The sequence below is a fragment of the Rosa chinensis genome, chromosome 4 (genome assembly GCF_002994745.2).
Source record: "Rosa chinensis cultivar Old Blush chromosome 4, RchiOBHm-V2, whole genome shotgun sequence".
Lineage (NCBI taxonomy): Eukaryota > Viridiplantae > Streptophyta > Magnoliopsida > Rosales > Rosaceae > Rosa > Rosa chinensis.
Window position 1 is genome coordinate 6,699,234 of NC_037091.1, and position 26,603 is coordinate 6,725,836.

At 37.1% G+C, this 26,603-nt stretch overlaps 1 protein-coding gene across 1 annotated transcript; it reads left to right on the forward strand.

The window, feature by feature from the left end:
• The first annotated feature begins 18,785 nt into the window (after positions 1–18,785).
• LOC121052768 (zinc finger BED domain-containing protein RICESLEEPER 4-like) lies at positions 18,786–26,513 on the forward strand. Its single transcript, XM_040518624.1, has 5 exons — positions 18,786–19,401; positions 20,474–20,742; positions 20,878–20,959; positions 25,136–25,737; positions 25,866–26,513. Exons 1-5 carry the CDS (start codon positions 18,786–18,788, stop codon positions 26,511–26,513), a joined length of 2,217 nt encoding a protein of 738 aa, XP_040374558.1.
• The last annotated feature ends 90 nt before the right edge of the window (positions 26,514–26,603 follow it).

Genomic DNA, 26,603 nt, shown 5'->3' on the forward strand with positions numbered 1-26,603 from the left:
GTAGAACTCCTAACCCTAATTCATGAGAAATGGCGAGATGGCGAGATGGTGGATGATAGTATTTTGATGAGGGGTGATGCAGGTCGTGTTGAGATGAGAAGTTTTGCCATGGTAGCTCTGAGTTTTTTTAGGAGAGAAGAGGTTGTTCTTTTGTCTGAGTGTTGAGGAAACGGCTACCCACTTTGTCTAAGTGTAAGTGTACACGAAGTCAAAGACCTAAGTCAAAGACCACTCTTTTAATTTGTTTCTTTTGTATTCATGAATCAGACAACATATACATTACATTTTGTTGTCTGATTATGTACAAGTTAAAATTTAGCTGAGGTTCAGAAGAGGGAAAGTTCCCGCTATATTCAATGACTTTGGCGCTAGAATAGGCATTTTCATTCACACAATAGAAATAAGGTAGTTATGTTGTAGGAACTTACAATATGATTTCCAATATATATGTTTTTGGGGGAATGGGTGGCATTTAGTAGGGATTCTCAAAATATCTTCCTTGATCATACAACACAAAGTAAAAAACTATTGTATGACATTCTGCAAGTTACTCTCATACAACAAAATTAACAATTCTGTTGTGCAATTTAGTAAAAATTTGGAGCCACATTTGAGTAAAAGTGCGAGGGAAATATGCCGCTCTTTTTTTTTCATTCACACAACAGATCATTTTTGTAATTGTTGTGCAATCACCTTCCAGCTAAAATCTTTTTAATTTTAACAGCTTTAGACAATGAAGCTTTCTTAAAAGAGTTGTATGATTCACTTTCCTACATCACACAACAAATTTTTTTTTTTCGTTGTGTAAAAAGTGTCGTGTGTTAAGGTTATTGGCCTAGTGCGTAATGCTTTTTTTGTTTTTTTTTTTAAAGAAGCAAAGTTTACAAATAGTCAACGAAGAACAACTGAAACTAAAAAGTATCGTATCAAAAAAGGGAAACTAAAATATCAAAGAAACTTGCATGATAATTAAGTTTGTAAAATTAATGTCATAGACGAGCTGGCTTCTTCTTGAAAATGGCCCTAAACTTCCCAATCATGGATCATAATGTTAGTTTCTTTCAATTTATCCATTTTCACTTAAAATTCTAAATTCAAATCTCAATTTTAATATCAATTGGCCTAATAAGATACTGATTATGTTCTATGATACATACCACTTGTTACTGTTAAGGGTAAATGTGTAATTAGCACCACATGGACTTGGTATATATAGCTGCAGGTTCTTCTTTCCGAGTGTATCAGAGCATATACCTTCTAATATAATTTCTTTCTCTCTCAATTTCCTTGTTTTTCTTGCTTTTCTTCTTCAAGCTTTCATGGCATCAAGAGCCAGGTTCTGATCGGGACCGGGTTTCTTCATCAGAGCACTGGAATCTTCGTCAGAGCTCTAGCCACTCAAGTAAAGCTTACTTTCTCAGTGTCCTTGATCGGCCTTTTCAGAGATTTTGTGTGCTGGTTCTTGAGATAAGCTCAATTTCATAGTTCTACGATTTGATTTTGTCAAGATTTGGTGCAATATATCAATGATTTGTTGAAGAATTCTGGTACAAAAGCATACTTTTAGTGATTGAAGCAAGTTGTTTTTAGTGATCTGATTTGGAAAGTTGAAAGTGAATAATTGAAACCCTAGCTTTTTCTATTGAGGAAATTCAAGACTCAGATTTGTTGCTCTCTTCTCTGTGTGAGAGATAATTGATTTTACATACATTCAGATACTATTCAAGCCAACATTTTATTACCTGTGTTCGATTTTGTGTTTACTTGAAGTTACTCATCTCTAGCATACAGTCCTTTGGTTCACTCTTAGTCTCTACTTGCTCTTGTGTACTCTGACCTTCAGAAATTTGGGGAGTTTGATTAATAGTGTGAAAATTTAGAAGAACGTCTCTGAACTCTGAGATTTTGGGGATAATTGAAGCAACTCAGTATTATTGGTTTTCTTGTGAAGAAGTTGAAGGCTTGGAAATTGGGTATCTCCAGATTTCTCTGTTTGGTTTTTTTTTGAAGAAGTATCTTATACTAGTATTCGGTTATGTGTTTCTTATCACTACAACAAAAAAGCTATTTTGCGAGGAACAAGTTTGTCGCTAAAAATTGAAATTTCCTCGCCATAGTGTTTTCGCGAGGAAAATATTTTGGTCGTTAGTTCCTCGTAGTAGGGTGGTCAAGAAAAGTTTCCACGAGGAAAATACTATTTCCTCGCCAAACTCTTTTTACGATGAAAAAACTTTTTTCTCGCCGTTATTTTTTAGCTACAATTTTTTTCCTCGCCTAAACTCATACTTTTTTCTCACTAAAACTTTCTGAAGGCCCTGAAAATCGTCGTTAAATATATTTTTCGATAAAATAATTTTCATCGCTAAACTATTATTTCCTCGCTAATGATAAGTAACAATTTAGAAATTATAAATAATAAAAAAAAATTAAAATATGCCTTTCGGGACAAAAATAATTTCATCATTGTAGATAGATTTGGGTGAAGAAGTTTTTCCTCGCTATAAGCTATCTTCAACGAGGAAATTTTGTTTTCCTCATACTATGCATATTTTTAGCGAGAAACTTTAGTTTTGTCATTGTAGGTTCTTTTGTGTCCATAACGAGAAAATTCATTATTGTTGCAGTTGTTTGGTTATGGCGAGGAATAATAATGTAAATAATACAGATAGTAGACAAAAGAAATATATATTAAAATTAAAGTAATAACTCAAAGTATTCCCTTACAATAAGTATTAATTCAAAGTAATTAGATCAATAATATATACTAATTCAAAAGAGTTTAGGGTTCCTCCTGTACTAAATTCAATATAGAACTAACTGAACCACTTTGTCATTGGTGAACTCCATTTTTTCCTTTGGCATCCTCCTAATCAATTCCCCAAATCTTGGAATCTCTTCTACTCTTGCACTTGGAACTCGTCAATACAAATGGAAGTTTTCTTTTGGAGGTTTTGTAGAGACCTTTAGCACCTGCAGAGCATGGTAACAAGAGCCCACTTACAAATCAGACTCTACAATTAAAATGTGAAGATGATGAATTAAATTTCAGCTACACATACTACTATGTATGAACTTTACATATGACCCAAATGCTTGACAGAAACATCTCACTCTAAAGTGCTCATAGCAGATTGGAGAAATTTTACTCACTGAAACAACTACAGCTATGAAAGAGACTAAATTGTACAAAGAACAAGAAAGCAGAAAGTAAAGAAGAGCAATAACAAATAAAGAGAACCCCAAAAAAGCTTAGGAATAGCAAAAGCATACATCACCACCATCAGGCACAAGTGATTAAATATTGTGAACCCAGAGGCACATAAGGTTGTTTCAGTAGATAGGCTGAAGAATACAAGTACTACCTACCTAACAAAAAACAAAGCAGTTTGGAAAAGAAGAATAAACAACTAGGAACAGAACAAGAAACCACTTTCCTAGATTTTTTTTTTTTTTTGGTTACTTTCAAGAATGATAAATATAAGCTTGTACCAAACCACAATTTCAAAAACTGACAATTGTATGCAAAGATACTATTCTTATCTGAGTGAATGAATTTCATACACATGCTTTGATTGAAGCTAGAGTAAACTACAATCAATTTTGTAATAGAGACATAGAATGTAAGTTAAATAATGAAATAGTAATGCAGAATGCAGTCCTTCTCAGATGGAATTCAGTCCAAGAGAGCAGCACCAATGCAGATAAATTCTAATAGAATTTCAATCAGGACTTAAATCAAACAGTTTGTATGCACAACTCACTAATCTATTTTGAGTTTGAATTTTCACCACCAAACCCTGCTTCTCTACATCTAGGATGAGTACCAGAAGCATAGATTACAAAAATAATAAGCTTACTCACTAATTGATTAAGCATTCCCTGTTATCAACCGCTCCCATTTATCAAACTTTTTGACCTTTATGATGCCAATAAGAACTTGAACACCAAAAAATGCACAAGAGATATATGCTGCAATAGCAGGCAGCTGAAAAGATAAACATGTCACCAGAAAACATTAATAAAACTAGCACCCTGGCGTCACATAATGTCATAAAAATTAATGGTAAACTTAATAGCTTACTCGAATGGAATTAATATACAAGATTGTTGCAAGGTTGATCAGGCTTCTAGCAGCAATAGCCTGCGATATCAGTCAATTTGAAAATCAAATCTTCCAGTAGATAATGCCTCAGTATAATTATTTCACAAGTCAAACCTACAGGAAATTATACAACCCAGAGATATATAGTTAAAAGGTAATAGTTTCAGACTTTTACTCAGTATATTCTACATAAGCAGATTAAGAAACAATGAGTGAATAAATAAATGAAACAATGTCTCTTACTCAGTATATTCTAAAGAGATCTTGTGGAGGCCTTTTGTGAATTACACTTCGAACTTAAGTAAAATCACCCAAACCACACCAATATCAAAAACCCCAAAATGCAGGCACTAAATTAGAGTGTGAGAATGCGAACTGACCTTGTGTAAGTTGAAACTCCAACCTGAAACGTGAAACCAAAAATATGGTAGCACAGACTCAATTCGATCACACCTTTGTTCTGTTCTTGAAAACTAATTATAGGAAAACATTTTCAATTCAGGGTTTACCAATTGTACAAATAATCAAATCCAGAATAAGAGGGCAATTGAAATTACCCCAAATTATATACACTACGACATCTCACATTTAGATTTAGCAGAAAATAAGTCCTTGATCAATCAAGCTATACAAGAATGATATATATGAAGGAAGAAAGATGAATCTAATCTTACTCACAGAGATAAGAGCTTCATAGATGGGAGAATCAGAGATGGAGCTTCTACTGAGAAGTGAGAACGCATGAGAAACAGAAAGCGGCTAAAAGATAGAGTTCTGTTTCCTTAGGTTTTATCTTTTCTTTTTTTCTTTGGATATTAGCTCTTTTTTTCTTCTTCCCCCGCCTTTCGGTGTTTTCAATTTTTTATTGTCCCGCTTCTCTACGTTTTTTTGTTTTTCTTTTTCTCTGATCCTTCAATATGCCACTTATGTAACCAGAAAAAAAAATGCCATTTATATATAAAAAAGTATTAATAAAAATAAAAATGGGCTTCGACATCTTATTATTGTGAATATATAAACGGTTTTCAATTTCATAATATTCAATTATAATTTTAAAAGCAAAAATATGAATAATACTTATGCATATGAAATTATGAATAATGATTATGAAATCAGATACATCAATAGCGCATTGCACACTTAAAAAGAAAAAAGAAAAACCATTTCGACAAATATAAACTGCTAGCATATGTCATTCATTGGTAGTCTTACTTGTAGTACATGTTGGTGTGCCTCTTATAGAGCATTTGCCATTAATCTATTAGGAATGTGAAAACTCCTCAATCTAATGGGAATAAAAAATTCTAAATTGATCATCAATTTGAAAGCTCCTTCATATAATAGGAATAAGAAAAATTCAAAACATGTATATATGTTATAAGAATTTGCTTAAGATAGAGGCTAGAATATACTGACGATGGTTGTGAATAAATAAATGAAACAATAAGCAAATCCGCGGGCTTAAGATAAAAACAATGTTCTCATATTTCTATATAGAATATGTGCATATATATATATATATATATATATATATATATATATTTTACATACCATGATGATGGTTGACCAATTCGATCGGATTCGAAAATATAGTGAAATTGGCTAAATTTTTTACCACACTTTTAATTTATTGTAATAATCTCATCCAACGGTCGATTTTTCCATTTTCTTTGAATTGATAGGGATTGCTCTTTGGAGTGTATGATATATAAATATATGTTTATAAGAGTAACTAAGTTTGACCTAGTTGATCGAATTCGAAACGAGAACCAAATTGGCTAGATTTTTTACAACCATCATAAAACATTACAATTTCTCTATCGAGCGGTTGGTTTCTCTAAATTCATTTTTCACTTCATGGTTGCTTCAAAATGAACCTCAACAATTTAAATGCAATGTACAAGTCATATACCTTTAGAAGGTAAATTGATATAGGCCAACGTCTTTGTAATTAAAATTGAAATTTTTATCTTATGTACACGCACATCCATCGATGGGATATTTACAGACGTGATGTGAAAAAATAAGCATGTTTCGCGGTCGTCAAGTCATTGGTCAACCAAGAAAACATACAAGTGTCAACGGTTGACCAATTCGATCGGATTCGAAAATATGGTGAAATTGGCTAAATTTTTTATCACACTCATAATTTATTATATTAATCCCATCAAACGGTCAGTTTTTTCATTTTCTTTGAATTGATAGGGGTTGCTCTTTGGAGTGTATGTTATATAAATATAGGTTTATAAGATTAATTAAGTTTGACCTAGTTGATCGAATTCGAAACGAGAACCAAATTGGCTGAATTTTTTACAACCACCATAAAACATTACGATCTCTCTATCAAGCGGTTGGTTTCTCTAAATTCATTTTCCACTTCTTGGTTGTTCTAGAGTGAACCTCAACAATTTAAATGCAATATATAAGTCATACAACCTTAGGAGGCAAATTGGTATAGGTCAACGTCTTTATAATTAAAATTGAAATTTTTATCATATGTCCATTCATATCCATCGATGAAATATTTATAGATGTGATGTAAAAAAATACGCACGTTTCGCGGTTGTCACATCATCAGTCAACCAAGAAGACATAGAAGTGACGACAGTTGACCAATTCGATCGGATTCAAAAATATGGTGAAATTGACTAAATTTTTTACCACACTCCTAATTTATTGTAATGATCACATCCAACGGTTAGTTTTCTCATTTTCTTTGAATTGATAGAGGTTGCTCTTTACAACAACGAAATAATTAGAACCTTGCTAAATGTATTAAGAGCGAGGAAATCATTCATCGCGAAATGAGACTTTTAGTGAGAAATGCTCACATTCATCGCTATTAAATTTGGTGGGTCTTACACAATTTTGCGCCAAACTAATAATGGGAACAGTTATTTCCTCGCTAATTTTTTTTAATGAGGAAATGGTTCTTCGTAGAACACAAACTTTTAGTGATGAAACAATAATTTTCTCACCGTTGAATTTGGCAGATCATACTCAATTTTCAACCAAACTTATAACGAGGAAAGTGTTATTTCCTCGCTAATGGCTTCTTTTGATGACAAAATAGTTCCTCGTAGAACACAGACTTTTACGAGGAAACCACACTTTTATCGCTGTTGAATTTGGCGGGTTTTACACAATTTTCCACCAAACTTATAACGAGAAAAGTGTCATTTCCTCGACAATTACTTATTTTGACGAGGAAATGGTTCCTCGTAGAATACAAAGTTTTAGCGAGGAAACCATAGTTTTGTCGCCATTGAATTTGGCGGGTCTTACTCTATTATCCACCAAACAAATAATGAGGAAAGTGTTATTACCTCACTAATTGTTTCCTTTAATGAGGAAATGGTTCCTCGTAGAACATAGACTTTTAGCGAGGAAACCATAATTTTGTTGTCATTGAATTTGGCGGGTTTTACTCAATTATCTGCCAAACTAATAACGAGGAATTTGTTATTTCCTTGCTAATTGTTTCTTTTAACGAGGAAATGATTCCTCGTAGAACATAGACTTTTAGCAAGGAAACCATAGTTTTGTCGCCTTTGAATTTGGCGGGTCATACACAATTTGCCGCCATACAAATAACGATGAAATCATTGTTTCCTCATTGAATGTCGTTTTCGCGATAAAAAAATTCATCACTCAAGTCTCATATTTCCTCACTAATAACATGATGATTTGGGAGACCAAATTATGGTCACCTTTAGTGATGAACTGAAATATTAGTCGTAGAAAGTGATATATAGGGAGGAAAATATATTCCTCGTAAAAAACCTAATGGCATTTAGTGAGAAACTTAATTATTCCTCGTAAAATGTGACATTTACCGAGGAAAATAAATTCATCGCTAAAAACTTGGTCGCTAAAGAGACTTTCTGTTGTAGTGTATTACCTCTGCTCTCATAATCATGAATACCAGTCGGTTGGATGATTGTCTCCTTTCCAACTTCTGCAATCTCATCACTCTGCAGTTAGATGATACTAACTATGTGACTTGGAGATTCATGCTAGAGTCAATGTTAGTAGGGTGTGATCATCTAATGGGATATATTGATGGGTCTGTGCCTTGTCCTCCACAACACAAAATCACAGAGATTGGTATTACCCCTGAGTTTACACAAGAGTATAAGGATTGGAGGAAGAATGACTCTGCTTTGATTACTTTACTAGCTACTACTTTGTCATTAGATGCTCTTTCATTCATTGTTGGAAGTAAAACCTCAAAAGAAGTTTGGTTTTTGCTTGAGGAGAGATATGCTAAACTTTCAAAGTTCAAAACTTTTGAGCTCCGGAACTCTATGCAGAAAATTCATAAAGGTAATGATAGTATTGACAAGTATATGGAGCGATTTAAAACTATTCGGGACAAACTTTCATTAGCTGGAGTTTATATTTCTGATGAAGATATAGTGACTCTGATCTTGAATGGATTGCCTGCTGATTTCTCAACCATAAGGATTGTCATCAGAGCTAGTAAGACACCGATCACTCTAAGCGAGCTTCGCACACTATTATTGAATTTTGAGTCTGACATTGTTCAAGAATCAAGATCTCTTGCTTCTGCTCCCGTGACTACATCTATTGTTAATCATGAGAACCAATCTCCTGGTACACATCTTACTACTCAATTTTCTTGTGTACCTCAACATACTAGTATGCCTAATAATACCAACTATGTCACTACATCTATTTCTGTTATGAATACTGCATATGCTGCTAATGCAATGATGCAAAATGGAAATTTTGGGTTACCCCACATGTCAAGTAATGGCTACATGATGACATTCTCTCCCAGTGCATCTGATTTCAGTGTTCATCCTCCTGATGCAAATTTTGTTCACACCTCACCCTTATTTGCCTACTGGTTTTTCTCAACATCTTGGTGGCTTTAATCCTGCTAGTTTAGCTATGCCTTTTAATTGCTCTACTCTTGCTAGCACAAACACATATTATATGCCTTCTGTCACTACTGGGGTCACAAACTACAGTGCATATAATATGTCTCCTGCTAGCACAAGTCAAGTTGGATATGCTTCGCCACCATCTATGCACTATGGGTACACACAACAACACAGGTACTCACAGAACAATGTCACCCAGTCAATATTGGCTCCACAACAAGGAAACTTCTCACAAAGTAATACAAGAAATTTCACATGCCACCAAGCACGTAGTAATGATAATGTATACTCTGATGGTGGATATATGCAAGTTCCTTATAGTGGTAGAATATCACAGCCCTACCGTGGTCCACAACATGATTTCTCATAGAAATTTGGGGATCCTTCTGGGAAGTTCTATGAAAGAAGCTCTAATAATATTTCAAAGAACAACAACAACAGTTGTTATCCTCAACTTCCAATCAACAAGATTCTCAACTACAACAAGAAAAACAATGGCAAAGTGGAGACTTTTTCACAGCAGCAAAATGGTGGTTTTCAGCAAAATAACAAATTGCAACATCTTGGTGCCCTTACACAGGAGAGAGAAAATATTGACTTGAATAAGGGTGCTGCAGAGAATGTGGGAAAACATGTCACTGCGGCGGAAATAAATAAGAAGGCTGGAACCAAAGGGGCTGAAGATAGCTTGGACACGATCATGCTTAAACCTATGCACTGGTTAGAAAGAGAGAAAATGCAAGTCTTGGCAAAGGGAAACAATTATCAATATCGTACACTTGAAAAGAAAAAAGGAGGAAACAATGTTACAGAATGTGAGAGCTTGGACAAAGTTTTAGTAAAACATGTTCCCAGGCTAGAGAAAGAGAAGATGAAGATGAAATTTGGTGCCTTCACAAAACTTAGTGTTGTGCCTCCTGCAACCAACATGAATCAATCTCAACACGATGGTTCCGGCTCTACTGTAGAATGTCAAGCCCAGGCTCTTTCCCACCTTTAAACCAATGCTAGTCTCCATTGATACCCCAACATGGCAACAAGCTATACTCAAAGAAATCAACACTGTGTTGATACAAGGCTCTTCACAGCTACACTCCACTCCTCCAGATAGACCATTAATGAATTGTAGGAAGATCTGTCATGATATGGGGCTGCAGCAATCACAGCAACTCATTCCACCCGGATAAGATAAACATCCCTGTGCTCTGTGCTCCTGTATTGACTACAAGTTTTTGTTTCTGTTGCAACCTGATGAGTGTTCCTCTCCCATCAAGTTGAGGGGGGATGTTAAGGGTAAATGTGTAATTACCACCACATGGACTTGGTATATATAGTTGCAGGTTCTTCTTTCCGAATGTATCAGAGCATATACCTTCTAATATAATTTCTTTCTCTCTCAATTTCCTTGTTTTTCTTGCTTTTCTTCTTCAAGCTTTTAGTTACAACTAATGAAGGTTACTAAACGTACTTAATTAAATACCATCAAGCTGGCATGGGGATTTTTTCATCTAGCTAGTTTGAACTCAGTCCCAGTGGATTTTTTTTTTTTTCCTTTTATGATATATGGCTTGCTAAGGAAAAATTTGGTTTGGTGCATGTTCAAATTGTTCTTTACATCGGAATAATTACATGGTTTCTTATGTTTTAGTTAGACTGTGATTTTGATCTATGTGTTTTGAATTTGTAACTTTCGATCTCCATATATTTTAGATCAAACATTTGAAGGATCCGGATCCTCTCCTTGGCTGGTTGTTGTCCTTGACTTTCAATCTCAGCCGTAAATTACATATCCGAGGGCCATAAAAACTCCATGTCAACAAAATATGCATTAAATGTAGAACTTAGAATTCTACTGTTAAAAAATCATAAACGCTGTTTACATAAATCTTTATGACTGGTGCTTCCATCCTCCTTGCCTGGGATTCAAATTTGCTCACCACTATCCTCTAGGTGGTGATACTACTACTCAATAAAAAACTATCATGTGCGATATTTCATAACTATTACTAACTATGGTTAACTTAAGGTGCACTCTCCTTTTTGTAAACTACACTCCCATTTTCTCTTTTATGCATTGAATTTCCCAAATTACCCCTATTATCTTCTAATATTTTCGCTGCCACTCATTTTCTTCGCTCACCGGAATGGCCTTCGCCGACAGTCCGGTCTCGATCCAGTGAGCAGAGCACAATCTCCAACAACTTCTGCCTCTGCATCATCTGCTCAATCCAAAATTTCAAATACGATGCATTCTTATGCCAAAATTGGGTAAAACTACAGCAATCAAACTTCAAAAACCAAAGATTTGGGCAATCATTCTCAATCATGTTCTTGGAATAACAATCTCAACCCCTTGGTTCTAAACCAATCTTAAATTGTAGTGGTATCTAGAGGAGTCTGCTGGAGTATCACCAAACATTCAAGAAGTATTGGGTGATTCTGTAGCTTGGGGTGGTTGCACCATAATATACTCGCTTGGTTTTTTCATATCAGGTCCTCAAGGTTGCAAATGTGGAGGTTGCATCAATTACCCAAACTCATAAGAGCCCATATTTTATTCAGGTATAGAAACTACCCAGTTTTTCTTGTTCTCCTGTTGATTGAATAAATTGATTGTCTCTAAACTTATTGGTTTCTGGTCTGAGGTATGGCCTGTTAGAAGTAATGAAGAAAGAAAAGAGGTTAAACAACCATGAGTTCGATCTCCATATTAAAGGTGCGTTGCCCCCTTAAAGATAAGACGAGAGCGCGGTCCACTAAGTCAGCAAGGAGCCAGGTCGGGTCTATTTCGGTGGAAGGGAAGAGGCCGTAAGAGAAGTCACTAAAACGGGATAGAAATGATAGAGAGAGAGAGAGAGAGAGAGAGAGAGAGAGAGAGAGAGAGAGATGAAGAACTAAGAGGTATTTTTGGAATATAAAGCAAAGGGAGTGTGGTTTACAAAAATGGAGTGCAAATTTCACTCCCTTTAACCTAATTAGAGAGAAAAAGAGATTTGATAATAACAAAACTCTTATATTTTATTATTTTCTCTCATCCCTCTTATCTTCTTCTCCACCCTCATCTTTCTCGTTGATCTCACCGAGTCAACTCAGCCTCCACATTCATGCAACTCGTCCAACCCATCAAGTCCTACCCTTTTTCTAATCACCACCCTCTCTATCAACCAAAGAGTTCATGACCTTGTCTCACACCTCACTTTGGACGAGAAGATCTCCCAACTCGTGAATTCGGCCACTCCGATTTCTCGACTTGGTATCCCGAGTTACGAGTAGTGGTCAGAGGCTCTTCACGGTGTCGCTGACGTCGGCAAAGGCATCTATCTCTATGGCACTGTCCCCAAAATCCCAGTTGTGGTTCTTGGTGAATGTTGTTTTGATGTGTCTATCTGGCTCCTTGTCACCGCAGTCTTTCATCAAGTACATCAATTTGGCTCCTTGTTTGAAATGCAATTTTGTGCTTATGTGTTTCAATTTGTTCACTGAACGTTGTCCATCGAAATATGAACATGAGGAAACAATTGAGAAATACTTGAAGCAGTGCTCGATGAGAAATTAGGAGAAGCTAATGATGGTGATAAACCAAAGAAGCTGAGTAATTTGAATCCCCAGTTTCATCGCAGTGAGCAATTTCAAATATAAAAGATAGAAGACGTATATAGAGTAAATTGGAGATAAAAAAAACAAAGTAGAAGATGATGATGAGTGATGGAGTCATGGAGATGTTAGAAGAGGAAAGGATTTAGGTTAGTTTATTTAATGATAATTAAACATAAGAATTTGATTATTATTAAATCTTTTTTTCTCTCTCTCTCCTGATAATTAAGTTAACCATGAACCATGGTTAGTCATAATTATAGATTATCACACATGACAGTTTTTTATTGAGTAGTGGTACCTAGGAAATAGTGGCGAGAAAATTTGAATCCCCTTGCCTTCGTCTCTTGCACTCTACACGCCCTCACACACACCAATTTTCAACCCAATTGCCTGGTACACCGAATTCAATACCCAAATAAAAGAAGGGGAGTGAAATTTGCACTCCCCTTTTTACATTCTGCACTCACACTCATGTTTTGGAACTTGAGTTTCCAAATTTTCCCTTAAACAATAATGTTCAACACCAAAAAGGAGAGAGTACAACAAACCCCTTTTCACCAAAATCTTCTACTGAAGAGAAGGGGAGTGTTGGTCATATTCTCTTGGCCAACACTGATTATAATACAAATTAAATGCAATTGAAGATTCGCACAAAGAGAGTTTCTTCTTCTTCTCTTCTTCTTTTTTTATTTTTATTTTTTTGACTCTCCTTCTTCTGGGTTGTTTCAACCTCTCTTAATTTCCAGCTTTGTAAATTTCAATTTGATCTATTGGGTTTACAAGATTTAAGCTTTTATTGCATCAATGAGTTGGAGCTTTGAAAAACTGTTGATTGGACTGGGATTGAGTTGAAAATAAGAAAGATTGAGTTGTGATTTGAAAATTAATTTGGGTTTTATGTGTTTGTGTCATATTGCGTACCAAGTTACCAACTGGGAAAGGGAATCAAGGAATGGGTTTCATACTAAAAAGAAACTAAACCCAAAACCAAGTTCTTGCCTTTTAACTTCAAATAAACTCTTCTCTCTCCTTCTGTCTCGTTTCCGATCTCCTCTCCCTTAGAAAGCAACCCCTATGGAAGACACCTCTAGAAGACAAACGACTTCTTCCCTCTTCCTATTTCTTCTTCCTTTCTTTCTTTCTAATCTTTTCTCTGTCATCCATCTTTCCCATCTCCTCCTCTCTTTCTTTCGGTCTTTTTTTTCCCTTCTCTATCTTTCCTCTTCGTTCTCTTTCTTTGTCAACCTTCCTCTGTTCTGTTCCCTCTCATCTCTTTCCAGTTTAGATAAGTTTACTTTGTTCTTACTAAAATCGAAAGCTTAACTTCTTTGGTTTCAAAAAGTCAATCAATCGAGGTTTGAGATAATAATACTCTTTAGGTTTGCATAATGCTCAAAAACCCACTTTAATCTGCACAAGCCAGTCTAACGCTATCGTCTGATACTCTTTTATCTCAAAGAAAGGAATTTACGAAGAAGAAGTCATAGCAGAAGACCAGAATTGGAGTGTGAAGAAAAGAGGAGCACTGCACATTTATTGGGTTAAAAGTGGAATTTCACACAATAAAATAATATAAAAGTAGGAGCGCAGAATGCAAAAAGGGAAGTGCAAATTTCACTCCCCTAAAAGAACCATCATTCAAGCCATTCAACAAAACTACATACGGAACAATCAAATTGATTCCAGAATTGTCTCTCATAATTTCTCTTCAATTACGATTGAATCCCCACCTCTTTTCTGACCGGTAAAGCACTAATTGCTCCCCAAAACCCATTTGCAGCAAACTGCAATTCATAGACAAAATATGACGGCCTGACTTCTCTTATCAGGACGTCCATTTCATTTGATCGACAAGCACCCACTTAAGAGGTGTCTCTTCTATCAATTGTCTTATGAACTGCAATTAAAGCATATAATATGAAAGCATTGACAATTGTTTTGGCAATTTGATTCGTCCCCAATACTCATCACCACAAAAATGGCTCAAACCATTTTTTTTTTTTTTTGGAAAAGCGGGCAAACAGCCCACTATTTTATTAAAAGGATAGTACAGTAATGAGCGGACAAAACCTGACCCTCCCAAATCTTACAATTCTCTAACTAGAGATGATAAACAAATGCATTTGCTTGTTTTGACAATATATTTGGTTCATACTGTGGATTGTTGTTTGTTGATGAATCAATAATTAATACGAATTGAGAACTACCCCATGCTAGCCCACCAATTTGTACTTCTTTTCGACTGTATTAAACTTGTTTTTGTCGACGCCGGTGAATGGATCTCGTCCTCCTCTTCCACCCGTTGTCTGCCAATCTAGAATTGAGGTTTCTAGATAAACATCTTGAATGACAGTGTAAAGGGAAAGAGGAAGCCGGCCGGAAGAGATGGACAACAGAACTCGGCCTCTCTGAATATGTCCTATGTCGTCGTTTTTAGTGTTAACCTCGTCATATTTGGAAGGAAGGCAAATGACGTTGAAAAATTCTTACGTATGGTCAGACGTACCAGACACGTAGTACGTCTGACCAATCAGACACTAAATTTTTTTTTTCTTATTTCGAAACTACCCCTACTTTTTAAAAGTACAATACTCAAAATACTTTTCTGATGAGCACTGATTGGTCAGCCGCACTGCCACATGACGATGCGGCTGCCCCACGCAAAAATCTCTCAACGGCATTAGGTTAGAAAAGGCATTGTTTGATTATTTAATGTTAATTTAATAGAAAAGTGCTGAGGCGGGTAAAGGCTGACCTTTAGATTTTCAATAGATGGCTTAGATTGAAAGCCAAGGATAGCCAAGAACAACAGCCAGCCAAGAAGAGGATGGAGTTGAAATAAATGATGAAATTCACCATAAACTTGAGAATCTCGTCTCGTTTTCCAAGTCAAAATAATGACATATGAAAAGCTAATGTAGATTGCAAAGTTCAAAACATTGACACCAAAGTAGCAATCAAAATAAAATTCTAACTAGGACCAAAAATACAATTGCCACCACCAACCACCCACCTCCTGCTCCCAAAAGAAATTTTAAAAAAATGGCGACCTACCACTAATAGTATGTAGAAATCCTGGAACTCAATTAAGAAAGGCCATAGTAGATATGAATATGATGGTCCCTTTCAATTTTAACACATGGAATGTTGTTCATATGAGCATGTGCTTTGCGCTGATACATACCAGCTTCTGTCAGTATCTCGACCACCAAGCATGCATCAGCAGCTTCCTTAAACTTGTACGTACAATTCATCGATCCATCTAAATCCATAGCTACCAGTGCACATGGGAATGCAACAAAACGAGTTCTTGTGCCCTCGACTTTTCCCAACCCAATTATGCTTGGTGTCCCCATAAAACTAAGCATTTGCCATCCCCATGCTTAATGAGTGACTTTGGTGTACACTGCTTTATTCAAACCTAATCTTCTCGAGCTGGGCACGTATTTCCCAAGTTTTCAGAAGTGTACCACAACTTATTGTCCTGGCCGGCATGGCCTGGCCTGTATATGCTTGATCTGACTTACCAAGAAAGGACCCGGCTCTTTCGTAGAAAAAAAAAAATGCAATGCGATGATATGTCATCCATGGGGCCATATATAAAGACAATGTATATTGACTCACTGACCTGGGTTGTCTATCATTCAACATTTCGTACTTGAGAAGACTGGCGCACAGAACGTTGCCGGAAAAATAATTAATGAGTTACAGAGAATTCGGACATGGTCCAAATTTGACGCATATGACTCTGTTTGATTGAATGAAGGAACGATTACAGTCGTTAGTGGGGGCATCTTAGATAAGAAAAACACAATAGCGACCTGAACAGTAATTCTAAGACAACAATTCAATCATCGTCCTAATAATAATTTCATGACCTATATTAACATTACGTCTGCTAATAACAAGCCTTTAGAGCAAGTTTACCCGAAATTGAGTCCTTTAGAGTAAGTTCACCCGACGTTTAGTTATCATGTCACCCACTATTCACTACTTTTTAGTGTTAATTTCCATTCTCTGGGTCACGAACACAGTTTTCATGGTGACCTGAGTCACGAGGTCACTTTGCAGGTCACGATGGTGACCCAGAAAGTGACTCTGGGTGACCCAAGACACGAAATACACTATGCCCGTGACCCATAAAGTGAAATTAACACTAAAAAGTAATGAATAATAAATGATCTAATGATCCAACGGGTGAACTTACTCTTATACATTAATTGACTAAACATACACATGGGTGCATGCACAAAAGCGAGGGTAGGCATTCCAAACGGCTAGGTTGGCACACTTAGCCGCCTCATCTATGAGAGTATGTTGAGACAAAAACCGTTGCAAGGTATTGACTTATCGATCAAAGTATGATATTACCTAAAGTATGTTTATATATTTTGTTTCCAACTACCAGGTTGTCTAAGGAGAAAATGTACGTAAACAAAAGTCTCCTAGAAATGTTTTCATTCATATAAGTTCATGATGATGGAGCTTAAAAAGCCATGGTGATATATATAATTGAGACTACTAATCCGTTGGATCGAAGTCAAAACAATGAGAGGGTAGATTTTTAGTCCCCACTAATCATCTTGAGAGAGACGGATAACTTACCAGTCCAATGAGAAAATGAAACCTCAATGGAAAGAGGTATAAATTGAAACAATGTTCCCCATTAAGTGTTTCTTTCTCAATCATACCAGTTTAGGAGGCAGTTATATATATAGTGGGTTGTGCAGGTGAGCACCAGCTATCACTAATTAGATGATTGGTGAATAGTTGCTACTAAGGCGGCATCTAGAAAAGTTGGAGCAACTGAATGATTGAGATTTTTAGAGGTTCATGAATAATCACCATTTTACTTTTACTATATATAATTTTACTGTTTCACATGCATGATGAGTACTTTCTAATTTGTAACAGAATAAGGAACAGGTGAAGACGTACATAAACATGACCATGCCAAAACGAAAATGAATATTATCTGTCATATATATTTGTAAAAAGATGACCTACAATCATAATCCAGTTATCCAGACATGAAACAATCTCGAAAAAACCTGATACTATCCACATTCCTAATTTTGGCACCTATTACTGTGTTTGACTAAGAGAGACCGTGTACCACTCACCAACGTCGGTACACGAACCAAATCATGAAACAATCTCCAAAAAACCTGATAGTATCCACATTCCTTGATGAGATCTGGAAATTAAAATAAAAAGGCTCAATCGACTAGTCTTCCGCCACGCTTAATTAAACTCTTAATAGAACATTGGTCTTAATGTACTAGATCGAATGGTCGATATGATCAGTCCAAACACAACCACCTCCCATGCCCAGCACCAAAGGTAAAAGACGCACTTGACTAATTAAATAAGAAGAGATTCAATTGATGTTAATGTTCAATAGTTGCTAAACCTAATTAGGTGGCATGGCCTATGCCCTATGCCCTAGGGTTGTCGTCTCCTCACTCTTCAAATGTACCCCAGGTTTTCCTTGCAACTCAACGTCGAAAGTCCTCACTAAACCACACGAAGTGGAGACCAAATGTGACCTAGGATCACCGAGACCGTTATGCCCGACAGCCTAGGTTTCGTTATTTCTGATAATGTTGCATAATATAGTTGTATAACCTAAGGAAATACAAGCAAAAGCTTATTTTCTCCTTGTTTTTCTTATAGCACACTCTACTCTTCTCCTTGTTTCGTATAGTTATGTAACTGGTTTCTGGTAGGGGTGGGCGTTTTCACCCGAAAGTCCGAGAAACTGACTCGATCCGGGCAGAAATAGACCATTCGGGTCGGTTTTCAACGTTGAATTTCTCGGTTCGGATTCAACCGAACTGATTAACCCTTCATTCGGATCGGTCTCGGTTTCCATATTCTCCGACCCGATTAAAACCGATCCGGACCAAGAATGTGTACACGTCTACGTGTCGAACTTTGATTGGTTCTAAGGCAAGCCTAATGAGCATACCCTAAACTCACTTGCAGGCAATCACCCACTTCATTTAGTCTTCGACCTAAACCTGAGAACCCCATTCCAACTTGCAACTTTGCAAGCCGTCTTCTTCAGTTCGAGAAAACCCCAATTTCTTCTGTTCTTCTGTCCTTCTTCACTCTCGACTGACTCTGTGTTGATCACTCTGTGTCTCGATCAAACCCAATCCACGGAATCACCCATGGATTCCTCCACTGGAACCACACCACAAACGCAATCCGAATCCCAATCTCAAAGCCATTCTGAACCCAATTCAAATTCTGATTCAAGTGATTCAAATCCCGACACCAAAATTGCCAAGAATGTTGTCATCGCTACAACAGACCAACCATCTTCTGCTAGAACTCCATCTACGATGACATCGTCCCGACCACCAAGACCCAAAAAGAGAGTGAGGCAAAGTACATCCACAGGTTTGAGGGAGCGTTCAATGGTATGGGAGCACTATGACAAGGTTGACAAACCACTATATGAGATCAAAGATGGAAAGAAGGTCCAGGTTGGGACTACCATGCGGGCCAAGTGCAGGTATTGCTCTACAGACCTTACTTGTAATCCATACGATAATGGTACCAGCAGTTTAAAGAGGCATATAGAGGTTGTGTGTAAAAAATACCCTGGTAGGATAGACCTAGAAGAGTTTCAGCAAGTGTTTGTAGCTAGTGGGAACTTGAATGAACCTTCTTTAACTATGAGGGCATTCATTCAAGATGCTTGCATAAGAGCTTGTGTTGAGATGATAGTTATAGACGAGCTGCCATTTAGTCACCCGGAGAAGGAAGGGTTTCAAAGGTTTTGTAAAGTTGCATGTCCTAGGTTTAAAACTCCTTCTAGGAGATTGGTTGTAAGCACATTTTGGAAATTGTATGATGCTGAGAAGAAGAAACTTAGGCAGGAGCTAGCTAGTCACTGTGTTAATTTAACCACCGATACGTGGACATCGGTGCAAAACATAAATTACATGGTAGTTACGGCTCATTTCATAGATGGTGGCTAGAATTTACACAAAAGATGTGAGCTCCTGAAAATTTTGGTTAATTTTCGAAAGTAATTTCTCGCTAATGAGATTTTTCCGCAAGGTGATTTAAGTGGAGGAAATGACTTTGGAGATTGTTTTAATGTCGAGACCACCTATTGGGCCTTACGATTTAAGTTTGAGCCGAGATTCTTTCAATTGGGCCTAGAAGGTTACCGAAGTTTAGTGAGGCGACCATTTGTTGAAGTTTTGGAGACGATAAATTGTGTTGTAACAAAGTTTTGGATTTTAATTTTTACGAAATCGAGTTTGGGCCTAGAACGAAGTTGATAAGTAACTTAGGAAGTTTCCGACGAAAAATGATTAAAAGAAAAATTACGATCCCAAAACATAAAGCAATTGGCTAGAGGAGTTTTTGTAAATTCGTCGGAAGGGTAAAATTGTCAATGCACACGAATTATAAGCATTAACCTAGCAGACTCCTCATTTATGTCTCTCCCTCAACCGTATTCTTCTCTCTCTCTCTCTCCCCGAACACTCTCTTCCTCTCACTCTCTTTGCCATCGTCGGAGAACTCCATCTCCGGCCACCACCTCGCAAAATTATCACCACCAATCAATCCAGCATCCAAATCCGACCCAATCCCAAGCGCTACCGTTGACATGCACCGCCTCCGGCCTCCACCCACGACCACCATAGCTGCGACGCTACTGTCTCTCGATCTCCATCAATTTCCGGCCACCACCTCTTATCACTGCTACCACCAGTCGAACCACAATCCAAATCCGACCAAAACCCAAGAGAAATCACAGCCATGCATCAGCCCCAACCTTCACACTCAATCTCCAAAACTGCGAAATCATTGTTCATCATCCTTCTCTGATTTTTGGCAGTTTCCTTAGCACCCGCCGCCACCAACGAGCTTGGGGCAAGCCGATTTTCAAAGCCCAGAAGCCTCACCACTGACCCGACATTGGAGGAACCTTTAAGTGCCATCACCGGAGCTCAAAGCACTGGGTTTCAACGTTCTCCAATATCCAGCTCAAAGCAAGCTAAACCACCTTCAAAAATGGAATCAGTACCTCAAAAACCTCCAACCCTCAAAACCCCAAAATCCGGCGCTGCCCCGAAACGTCACACGCGCCGCCGTTATCGCGTGAAAGTTAGTAACTCCGCTACCCAAGACCGCCGGACTCTTAGACTGACTTAACTAGGTAATTTTTGACACCTCTCTTTGGTTGAGGCCTTTATTCTGTTATGAATCGGAAACCCTAATTATGTGTTATTCGATTTGGAGGAATTGAGGCTTGTGGAATCTGCGTTTTTGGAGTTTTGGGAGAGAAGAGCTGCTGGGCCAGTTAAGTCGATGTTGAGGAATGGTAAGAAACTCGAGACCTTGTTTTGGATATGGATTGGTTGAGGATGGATTATTGATCTTGTTTTGTCTGCTAGGGATCAAAATGATTGGTGATGTTGGAATTGCAGCCACGGTGGAATTAAACTCCTAATTGGAAAAGAAGAAATGGTAAGGGCCTGGTTTGGTGATCTTGCAATTGTTGTGGTTGAGTTGAATACAATTATGATGGTGATTTGAGCATGTTGTTGAATGGATTAGAAAATGGATTGAATGAAGTTAATTTAAGATGACATTTTTGAGTCAAATGCTTAAACAGTTTGGTAGTTGAGATTCAAATTGGTTGAATGTGACATAGTTGGTTTTGTCAATTAAGAAGGTGTATCCGATATCAATTTTGGAAATGTCTTTTTGCCGAAGAGTTTATTTTGGTGGTAATTGAGAATTAAAACTCAATGTGTTGATTGAAGTCAAGGAGATTAAGTAATCACAATTGTTTGAGAAATTGATTATGAAAATGGTGGATTTTATTTGATTGAGTGAAATTAGGATGTTGGATTAAATTTATGAAACCGTTACAACTAGAAGTGCTTTCTTAGTTACCATATCCCAGAATGAACAAAGTAAACCAAATCATACGGAATGGTAAATGAATGCTAAAACAAAGGAAAAACAATTGAGTTGAATCGAACTATATTTAAGGGACATTTGTGTTAAATTTAATCACCATATCTCAAATGGTTCAAATGCCGTTTCATTTGGACTATTTGGGAATGGTAAGGGTGTTTGTTGCTTAAGAAAGGAATACTAGACAATGACATCAACTATTTAATCCGAACTATATTATCGAAAGAAATATGATCACCATATCCAGAATGAGCTTACTCCGTTAAGTGAATTGTTCGGGAATGTTTTCTAATAATTATTGATCATGGCTTACTTGGTGAATTTTAAAGTGAGTTATGAATCAATTACTTATTGGTATAATTTTTGTTAAAGGACTCCGAGCGTGTGCACATGAAATTGGAAGAAGTATCGAAAGTCAGAAACGAAGCTAAGTTTGGGCAAGCACTCCATATCCAGGTAGGGTGAGCTGTCCCTTCCTTGTTAGAGGTTTCTCTATATGTGGAATGCTCTAGTATAATACTATGTTGCCTGCAAGTACGTTTTTGGGTTGTTCATTAGCCGATGCCTCGTGGTATCCGTGTTTTCATAACTGATAATTACTGATTGCTAAAACTGAGGTTAGACTTGCGTGTTGAGATACTGTACCCTTTGTATGTTTGTACTTGTGACTTGAAAGTGAATGGGACCTAGATGTGTAGATTCCTAGGGATCCCACGGTGTCAATAACCGTGAACCTCCGGAGGGGGCTGTGCTCCTATGTTTGTCTAGGAAGGATGAGTACCGACAGTGAACCAGTCATAGGAGACTCAGGGCCAGGAAATGGACACTTTTTCTACTTGTAGTCACAAGGACTACAGAGTAGTTGGCCGGTTCTCGAAGGATGACGAACCGGATCGGTCACCGATTTGTTTTATTTTAGCTGGCAGGTAAGTATCTTGGAGCTCCAAGTTGTGTGAAGCATACTACATATGTTTTATAAAAGAAAATAAATGCTTGTGGTTGCCTCTTTTAAAGATATTTTTCGATAAACGTGCACAATATTATGTAATAAATATTTTCAAGTATATTATCTTTCAAACCTAGCATGGTTGGGTCGGCCTTACTGGGCATGTGAGGACGAAAGCTCACCCCTACAATAGTGCATGTGCAGGTTTCGAGTATGTGGTCAGGGAGTGTATAGAGGAGGCACATGGCCCGGCTTGGTGCATTTCTCTTTGACGTTATTAAAAGAGGTTTTGGTCCCTTATCGGATTTTGAAGTAACTTATTTATTTACTTTTTATTTAATTATTTGTTTTCTACTCGCTTATTTATAAAATTTCGAGAGACCCGTAACCCTGGGACGCGTCTCTCATACTTGTATTTACTTAGTGATTGGTTGTTTTCCAAATTGGGCTCCGATTGTAAGCCCAAATCCTTTAGCCCACTTTAAATTCCGCTTTTGAAATTGTGCTGTTTGGTTGCTAGAATGATTTGTCCAAAAAAATGTTTTGTAAACCAATAAACTAAATCCAAAAGGCCTTGCGATTTCGGGTTGATGAGTCATCGAGATGTCATTCGTAACATGTCAGTTCCTCATTGGCTCGGGGTCTCGGCGCTGTGGGACCCCCCTCTCGGGTCACCACATGATAGGAGCATTTTTATGCAACGTTTTAATAATTATTTCCTCATATTTTTCTTAGTTATTTCCTTTACTTAATCATTTTTTACTTAGTTTCTATTTTTTAGGTACATTGGAATAAATGACAAGGAAATGAGCTGAAATGAAGAAATGGAGTTTTCCTGGTCCGACTAGGAATCCTGATGAGGCTAGGAAACCTGAAGGCATTAGGAGACCATATGGCTTGAAGATGACGTGGGAGATATTATGGGAGATTAAATCTGATTTTTGCATGGGAAATGATGAAGATAATGTGAAAATCAAGGAGATTATGTTGAGAAAATCTTGGGAGAGTTTCATGGGATTGTGCAACAAGAAAAGGCTCAAAACAAGTCCAGATTCGTTCCTTAATTCCCTTAAGATATGTTGGCTGAAATTAGAGAATAAAATCTACAATTTTAATGTGAAAATCAAGAGAAAATCAAGGGGAGGATGTTAAGGATAAAGCCATGGAGAGATTTAAGGGAGAAAATGTCCAAAATGAGTCCGGATACATTGTCTAGGTTCATGCCTAGATATTTGGCTGAAAATTGTGAATAAAATCATATTAACTCATAGGAAATTTGGCAACAATATATTAGGGATTGATTTTGGAGCTTTTTGATTGGTTGGATGACACAACAGAGCTGACGTGGCGCTACGTGATTGGTCGAAGCTGTATGGTGCAACCAGAAAATTCTTTGGAAATTAAATTCATGAAGCCTTGCCTTCCCCTATATATAGCCTCCTCTCTAGACGTTTTAGACACCAACAACACCACGACAACACCACAACACACCATCACACCAACCACATCACACCACAACACACCTCTCTCCCTCAGTAAATAAACATCAGAAAAATTCTCTCCATTCTCTAGTCTTCAGAAGCTCTGCGTCTCAACCAAGGAGGGGAAGAAGTCATGCAATACATCAAGATCTTATCCGCCATCCACCCTTGTGTCGTCCCTAGAAGATTGCTTGCTTTCAAGGATCTTCGAGTTCTTCGTCTCAAGGCCATGTCATCCATCTTTCATGGTGTATTTCAAACTTTCTTTTCTTTTCCTTTGTTTGATTCGTAGAGTTATGAATTCTAGTTAACATGACGTTAAGGGAAAAGTTTAAAGCCCGTTTATATGTTTTGAAATAAAGTTGTGATTTCTTTATGTTGATTTATATGTTGCTTATGTGAGATTGCTTGATTGATTTTGTTTTACAGAAAAATTTTATATGTATGTATTCTTTGGTGGCCAACTTAGGATATATGCATGTAATTGGAGCTAGATTTAAGTAGTAAAGGCTTTGGACAAAAGTCGAAATCAATTAAGGAGGATTGCAAATAGGTGAACTTATTCATAACTAGGTTGTGCACTTTGGTTGACATACTTTCTTTGTTCTTCATGCATTGAATGTGTTCTTGATTAGCTAGCTTTCTAGACTATGATTGCATCTTCAATAGGATTGATTTAGGTGCTTTCACTTGGATCAATTATTCAAGGAAAGTAAAAAATGGGAAATCGTTTGCTTTCTAACATTTCACATGGTCAACTTCTTTCTCATGACATAGAAGATCAACTATAGGAATTGTGATTGGATTTCATTCATATGATTGTGGATTTGATCTTTGTTCCTTGCGTTCCACCCTTGTATATAAGTTTTTATATTTTATTTCTTTTATTTATTTTAATTTTCAAAACTCTAATTCTTAAATCCCCCTTTTATTTAGTTATTTGTATATATTTTGTAAATATTATACTTTGTATTTATTTTGATTCTTTATTTGTTTTACAATGACAGGTGTACCCTCAATCCCCGGTTAGAACGATCCCTATTTACCATATACTAATGATGACATTTTCAGGGTTAAATTATATGCTTACTTTTAGCGTATCACCACAAAAGAATTCTTAACTTTTGTGTAAGTCCTAATCACATAGGGAGGTTGCTAGAAAAATGCCGACTTGAATGGGAAGTCGAGAGAGTATTGACTGTTTCGGTGGATAATGCATCTGCAAACAAAGTTGCTGTCGATTACATTAGGAACAAGATGCTGGCTTGGAAGAAACCGCCTGTTTTAGGAGGCAAATGGCTTCATGTGAGGTGTTTAGCTCACATTCTGAACTTGATTGTGAAATCAAGGTTAAGAATGATGGATAAGTATGTGGTTGCGATTAGAAACGCAGTTCGTTATGTTAGGAGTTCATCTACAAGGCTTGATGTTTTTAAGCAATGTGTTGCCATAGAACAATTGGATTGCAAGAAGGTCTGCATATTGGATGTGCCAACTCGGTGGAATTCCACATTCTTAATGTTGGATGTAGCCCTTGAGCTTCGGAAAGCATTTGATCACATGGCGGAAGATGAAGACTTGAAATACCAATACCGAAGTTATTTTGATGAGGATGAAGTTGAGGATGATGACTGGTTAGAAGTAGCTGAAACAGAAGCTGCAACAAGGCCAAAAAAGAACATAAAAAGGGTAGGGCCACCCGTCGGAACTGATTGGGAAAGAGCTATTGTTTTTGTGAATTTCCTCAAGGTAATCGGCCACTTTTCATTTTCAGTTTACAGTTTCTGCATTTATAGTTTCTGCATATTACAGTTTACAGTTTTTGCATTTACAGTTTCTGCATATTACAGTTTACAGTTTCTGCATTTATTTTTCAGGTATTCTATGATGTGACAATGAGGATATCGGCCACAAACAGTCCCACAGGTCAGAAAGCATTCCATGATATCGTCACAATTGAAGCTGAGATTAACGACCTCTTCGACCGGCCTGAGATGTGTATTGGAAGCAATACAGAAAAGATCTTGTTGGATATGGCAGTGAAGATGAGGAGCAAGTTTAAAAAATATTTTGCAAGCCTTGATGACATGAATCACTTGCTTTTGGTGGCTTTGGGGTTAGATCCTCGATACAAGCTTCGCAATTTTGAGAGGGTATGTAGAATATGGCTTAAACTTGATTCTGCATCAATCAAGGGAAGGTCTGCTGAGCTGAAGGAATTGTTGGTGAACCTGACGGACTTGTATTCATCGGCATTGGGCACCAAAAAGTCGAAACCAAGTGGTAATGAGGCCAAGAAACATGCAGCAAGTGGTACCGGCAGCTCTAGCACAAAGAGTTCAAGAACCCAAATTAGTGGGAAGATGGCTGCCATGCAAGCTGATTGGAAACAAGAGTTGGAAGACTCATATCATACTGTAATTTCACACGAGGTGGATAGGTACTTGCTGGATCCTATTGAAGACCCTCCAGAACATGAAGATTGGAAGCTTCTTGTGTGGTGGAAGCTTAATGGTGCTAAGTAGCCCAATCTTGCATTAGTCGCCAAAGATGTGCTTGCAATTCAAGTAAGCACAGTTGCTAGTGAAAGTTGTTTCAGCACGGGGAAGAGGGTA